We start from the raw sequence: 6,911 nt of genomic DNA on the forward strand, positions 1-6,911 counted from the left end.
CCGCAAAATAAATTTTAGCAACTTTAATATGTAGGAAAAAAAAAAAGCTGAGCAAACCATTATCTTAACCATCTCTGAAATAAGAGAGAAGGAAGCAAGAGCAGAACTGCTGGGCTGGATCGTGTCCCTGAACAGGTATTACATGGAATCCTAGTGCATCTTCCAGCTCTTTACAGGCCTCCTGCAGCAACACGTGTGCTGGTCCAGCTGTTGCTCCTCCCTGTGAACAGGAAGAGTAGTAAGAAAAGCTACCGGACCCCCATTATATTCTTACGGGTTTCCATCAACCGTCATTGCATTTCTTCCCTCCACTTTGGCAGTGACGGATCTGCTGGTGACTGTCCATTGCTGCTTCTCCTCCTCCAAAGGGTCAAAATCCAGTCTGGTACATGAGTTACTCCGTTCCACTCTGCTGGTCTGTGTATGGTTTAAAAGCCTTCCAGGAGCAGTTTGTCCGTCTGGAAAATTCTGCCTTTTCTTTTCTCCTAGAAAGAAACAAACAAAAATCCCAACTCCTTCCCACAGCCCCTTTCCAAAAATATAACATCATCGTGATCATTCGTATCAGGAGAATTATTTAGCAGTCTCCAGTCTTAGTTACAGCTTTTGTTGAGTAAACTGTAGCTTATATGACTCTGAAGTGTTTATTAGAAAGCTTTCAAAAAGAGATCTTCGTTTCAGGAAAAGAAAAAATGTCCAGTTTAGCAAATACAGACGTTGGCAGCAAAGAGGCTGCAATGATTAAAAATGACCCAAAGGAGCAAATAGCTCAAAGAGTTAGCAAGGAATTCACTTTTCCTTTTTTTTTAAAAAAAAAAACAAAAAAAAACACACAGAAAAACACTGATAGCTGCTCCGGTGTCAATACTTCATAAGACAGAATTTTGTTGTGTGTTCCTTATTTTGCTTTTTATTTTTACTTTTTTTGCTCTATTGCTCCACACAGGTTTTAATTAGTGCTTCTCCTTGGCTACAAGTGCTTCACTTGGAAATACAAAGCTCTCTTTGTTAAAAAAAAAAACAACCCAACAAATCGAAAAACAAATAATAAAACAAAAACCCCAACACCACATCACTGGAGGGAAACGGGAAGTGATACAGTGCAGGTGTAGCAATCTGCTCCTGTCGTTGTCCTTCCCCATCCCTAAATCCTCTGCATAACTTCGCTCTTCAGTCGATGAACCTTTGGCAGGCCTTCTTCCACCGGCAGGCAGTGCACCACATATCTCTGTTCTCCATCCCATAGACCTTCCGACACTTCTTCCCCTCCCCTCTCGGCTTCCTGTCAGAGAGAAAGGGAAGCTCGTTAACACTACGTTTTTGCAGTCTGGCCTTACCTCTCCAGGTCAGGACAATGAGTTCAGCCGTGTGCAGATGGCTGAGAACGCCCCAGTTTCTAAGAGACTGCGGTGTGTCTGTGAGCTGACCAAGAGCGATGAAGCAAGCAGATGCATGGCAAGGCTGAAGTCTCTGCAGCAGCTGCTGAGCCCGCTCCTTTCTTCCAAGGCTGGTGCACGGCCCATACTTTAGCCAGGCTCAGCTTGGTCTAGATTCATGTTACTTTAGCCACACGCAGTGTAATGGACAACCACAGCTATCCCACAGCGCAGCCAGGCTCACATCGCACACGAGTGCTCTCTGCTGTAGCGTTGCACTACAAACACATTGCTCAGTGCAGAGCAGCAGACCTTGGCTGCAGGCATGCAGCAGCTATGCAAAAGAGGGGAAGAGCTGCCAGCTCCTAAGTTTGTACATCCTTCCTGCGTGGTTTGCTGAGCTCACAGACTGAACAACATCCAGGCAATTAAAAACAAGTTTCAGCACTCAGCTGCAACGTGTTCTTTACTATGAGAGTGGTGAGGTGCTGGAACAGGCTGCCCAGAGAGGCTGTGGATGCCCTGTCCCTGGAGGTGCTCAAGGCCAGATTGGATGGGGCCCTGGACAGCCTGGTCTAGTATTAAATGGGGAGGTTGGTGGCCCTGCCTGTGGCAGGGGGGGTTGGAGATTCATGATCCTTGAGGTCCCTTCCAAATTGGGCCATTCTGTGATTCTGTGTTCACGTGTGCTCTTTTCCTCCCTGAAACCAGCAAGGCAGGCAGTACCTGTTTTTAAAGCCATCGTGATCGTCATGTATTCCATCCTACCACCATAATTAAAGCTCACAAGAGAATTGCAGAAAATGATTAAGATAAATGTTAAAATGGAACTTTTCTATTCAACACATAGCAAACCTGAGGAGCAACACTACAAGTAGTGACACAATGCTCATTACAGCAGTGCCACCAGACCTAGAGTCCTTAAATCAAATGAGTGTACAGACACAACTGTTTAATACCTGCATGAGATACTGCATGGCACACAGAAGCTGCCTTGTGATTATTATCTTGCATATATATGAGATTTTTTATTACTGACAATAAGCACAGTCCATGAATTGGGAACATCCCAAGTTCCATTTTATAGCACGTGCAATGATCCAAGAGTCACACTGAAAATGAAAAGCATAAAATCTTCCTTGTGCTCTCTGTTGTCTTTTTAGGGTTCAGTCACCTTTTAGGACTGTGAGAAACGAAGATTTTCTTTACTAGAAGAAATACAGCATTGCAATTTGATTTTTTTAATGCAACTTTTTGAACTTTAATTCAAAGCAGACTCCGTTCCATCTTTAATGGAAGTGACTGTAGCTCCCATGTAGGAAGACAAGGCACAAAGCTTCACTCCATCTAATTTACCATAAGATACATTTTTAATCATTTGATCATTTGTCAAACATCACACTGATGTATGGAGATGAACTCACAAGACAGCCCAACATTTCAGAGAAAAAAGCAATGAAGTTCAAGATGCTCCAACTGGAACTGTGGATCTGCATACCACTGCTTTACAGGGGTGTTTAGATGTGCATCTGAACTCTAGATCTACCTGGCATAAGGCCTGCAGTTCTCCTTCACAGTCTGTGCCCTTTTCATTCCTCGACAACTCATTTTTCCCCTGAACTTTACTTTTGGTGCTAATGAAAAGCATAGATGGGTTATCCTGAAATATCCTAGTAAGAAGCTACCTGACAACTGCAACCACAGCTGGTGCTGTAGTTCTTCTGTTTCTGTGACCACCAATGTCTTATTTACTAAACACCCCCCAAGGTCTGAAGCTGCTGGTCTGTCAGCAGGAGCCAATGATCCCATACCTCAATCCAAACGCTACTCTGGGCGGTGATGAAAGAACTGTGTGGGACTGCTTCTGCTCTCCACTCCCGGCAGGACGATTGTGAGTTGGTGAGACCTGTCAATACAGGCAAAAAGGTCACTTATGAACTGCATGCAGACATGAATGCAATAGAAACGCACCTTTAAATCTATGGAAATCAAACTGCTGCTGTTTGTCACAAATAGAACTGCCTCCAGAAAAAGTAATTTGTGATACACAGTGGCTGACATACCAAGGAGAGGTCAGTAAACGGCATACAGACACGAATAATTTAAAGGTCTGAAGAAGCTGGAGGTGTAAATATGTACATGATATCAGCTCCACGTTGCTTTTCTGTATGTCTAGTCACCCATGCGGGTAAACTAGACTACAGAGCAGCACCACTTGAGGTTTGGGGGAATACAGCATATGCATGCATTCTTTTTTTCAAGAACTCTGAAAGGCTCTTATTAAAACTCTCTTCAGTTTAACCAGATAAAATAATTACAAAAACAGACCTCAGCCTGTGTTCAGATGAATACTAATAATCCCTTGTGAGATGATGGGATTTTGTACGTTGCTGCAACCTGTGACTCTTGTGGAGGGACAGCTTGAGAGAAGGGAGTTTGCTGCAGGGCAGTTACAATGCAGCCCCCAGGTTTCAATGGGAGTAGGACAAGACTGTCCTACTGATCATGGCTGCTAACAAGCTGCATTGAATTAAGTCCTTTACTCTGCACTGTAAACGTTCTTGGCTCAGCAGCCCTCTTGGCACGCACAACAAACTCTTCCTATCCCCACACTGCTGGTAACATGAAAGAATTTATAGCCTACATATTTCTGTAAATCCATATCCGTGTTTTATTTCTCAGTGGTTTGTCAGCAGCCAAAAAGGTAGCCCAAAGCTATTTTAGAAAATTGCCTGTAATTGTTATGGGTAAGACAGAAAGTAATGGCTTGGAATTACCCTCTTAAGTTCTCTTGCTTGCTGCAGACATGCATCTTACCTCAGGGGCCAAATACATACAGAAAGGCATGCACAGTGCTCAGAGCAAAGCATGTGCCACACTGGCTCTGTCACACAGGCTGGTTGTATGTAAGCCTTGTGTGAGGTAGAGAAGCTCCACTATATGACTACAGCTTTCCATAAGGAGTTGCACTCATTGCAAGGGTGAGAACTAACACAGCCCTACTTTTGTAAGGCAATATCTCAATTACTTAAAAAAGCACAAGCGAAATGCAACTTTCATTTAATATGCAGTTATTTAGCATCGCTTTGCATTTACATCTGCACTTACACACATCACTTCCCACTACAGGCAAGCCTTTCATTCTTAAATGATCTCACTGCTGACAGAATATTCAAGTGTGCATGAACTTAAAAGGTTGCACTGGTTGGTTGTTTTTGGCTAGCAGCTCTATAAATATTACAAGGGCTGCTCCAAAAGAAATGCTTCTTATTTTGCTATGCTTGTCCCCAGTGTCAGAGGCAAATGTCTGCAGTGGCAGCAGGGGGCACTCTGACAAAATGGCGTCTGACATGGAAGTGTGTACGAAGCACAGATGTGGGACTGAATTCCTCCACGTGGAAAAAACTGCATCCACTGACATTCACTGACTCTTGCTGAATGTTCATGGAGACCAAACAGTGGACGTGAGCACAGAGAGGCAGCAAGTGCTGTGTTTCAGCGGTGGTGACAGTGGATCACCTCCACTGGTGCCGATTTTGTAAGTGTAGCACGTAGGCTCTTGCTCATGGCTGGCAAAAACGTACAGCTAATGGTGGTGACTGTGTTGAAAAACAGTGTGTTCTAGCTGAGAATGTGCTCTATCAAATAGTGTCACTGTGCTCTTTGTACTTGTTGGAGTTTTCCTGGAAATAAATAAGGAGGCATTACTACGACCTACGTAGCAGATACATAAAAATCAGCTCATATGGTTCCCAGAGTGCTTTATTATTCTGCTATCATCAACACTTCCTGAGGTTTTTGTACTGGGATTATTTTTGAATTGTACCTAGATCATTGGTATCTTCACATAATTCTGTGAAAGTGATTTGGCATCTCTTAAATTCCTTTGAGAAGTGTCAGCTCTAAAGCTAGAGTTCAACGTTGTTGCTTGAGCAAGCAAACTCAACACACACGTATAATCTTGTCGTCTTATGTGTCTGATTTACAGTGTGGATAATTACACTTTTAGATTCCCAACCCTACTGGCACCAATTTCTGCTACTCCACAGAAGGAGCCAGTTTTGTAATTGCTCTGTATCAACCCCATTGTTGTGAAATCAAATACTTGAGGAACTGCACAGATAGCACGCTCTGTCGAGGCGCTCTTGTTCAAATTGCTGACAGCATGATGTCTTTCACTGTGAGTTGTTCCTTGATAGAACTTAATAAATATTCATTGGCAGAGCACAGCGTAATTGATTCAGCCACTTTCATTTTTTATCAGACCTGCAGGATACCACAGTCTGAGAAAATCTCCAAGATTTGCCAAAGGTTGACATTAAGAAGCTTTGGAGATTCACTTGGTGAAGAAAAGGGAGGGAAATAGCATCTGTTATCACCATGTCTAATATTCATTGGCGGTAGGAAAAAAAGCTATATGGATCTTTAAATGAGCAATGTGTGTTATGCAATACATTGTAAAAATTCAAGAAGGCACAATATTAAATCAAACACTATCATATGAAGTGAGTTTACGATTAGGGAATCTTAATTTATAATAAAAAATGCTTTCCAATAAAATCAGAATAAATTATATATATATTTATTTCTCCTTGTTACATAAAAGATCTTCCATTACTTGAAGGCAGCGATTATGTTTATTCTTAGCACTCACCATGCTAGGCACTAGACACCTAATCCCTCTGAAGCTTTCATTAAGGTTTTTACCTTCCCCTACAGTATCCACACCTATAGAGCTTCACATTTAGGACTACTGGAAATCTATGTTTCAGCAAACAACCAAGTTCTGTAAGAAAATACAGCCTCATACATTATCTATCTGAAGAAAGGGCCAGAGTTGACTTTGCATCTAATACTTCATTAAAAAGTGGTCACACTGCAACACGTATTAATATTAAAAATATTTTATGTACTACATACATCTTTTGTGCAAAATTACAGAACTTTCTGCTGTCAGTAGAGGCTACATCCCTGTAGCCTACTGGGGTCAGACTTCATACTTTATTTCTTTCTTTCTGCTGCCTTTCAACTATACTTCATCTTAAAAGTTCATTTAGATAACAGCTCTACTGCTTGATTCCAATTATCCTGTTAACATAACCACTGCCTTGTTAATTTTCTCTCCAGCCTCATAAGCAATCTCTTAGTGGCAGAAAAAGCAGCATGTAGTGACAGGTTCTGCATCTCCCAGAAAATTCTTTTTTAAGCAGGTATTTTAAAAAACATACTATCAATCCAGTTCTCTGCTTGTGGTCACCAAGACAAAAAAACACAAAAGATAAAAAACACTGTATTGCATTTAAGAGATTGGTGAGAGGGCTACAATCAGTCATGCAAGCAAACTGGGGCATAACTTGACTTATTTCTCTTCTGTACCTCTTCTGTCAAAATTACTGTTATGAGATACTGTGAAAACACACAAAAAGTTCTTAAATTTTTTTTTCTTTTTTCTTTCTCTCTTTCTTTCTCTCTCTCTCTCTCTTTCTTTCTTTCTTTCTCTCCTTCTTTCTTTCTCTCTTTCTTTCTCTCTCTCTT

At 41.7% G+C, this 6,911-nt stretch overlaps 1 protein-coding gene across 1 annotated transcript in view; it reads right to left on the minus strand.

The window, feature by feature from the left end:
* ZNF704 (zinc finger protein 704) overlaps positions 1 to 6,911 on the minus strand; it is a 65,399-nt gene continuing 58,488 nt past the window's right edge. Inside the window, exons 7-8 of the mRNA XM_010709067.3 lie at positions 3,188 to 3,282; positions 1 to 1,282 (exon numbers count right to left, since the gene is read on the minus strand). Coding sequence (XP_010707369.1) covers positions 1,171 to 1,282; positions 3,188 to 3,282 — 207 coding nt within the window. The 3' untranslated portion in view covers positions 1 to 1,170. The remainder of the gene's footprint in view (positions 1,283 to 3,187; positions 3,283 to 6,911) is intronic.

This window comes from Meleagris gallopavo, chromosome 3 (genome assembly GCF_000146605.3).
Source record: "Meleagris gallopavo isolate NT-WF06-2002-E0010 breed Aviagen turkey brand Nicholas breeding stock chromosome 3, Turkey_5.1, whole genome shotgun sequence".
In the NCBI taxonomy this organism is placed as follows: domain Eukaryota; kingdom Metazoa; phylum Chordata; class Aves; order Galliformes; family Phasianidae; genus Meleagris; species Meleagris gallopavo.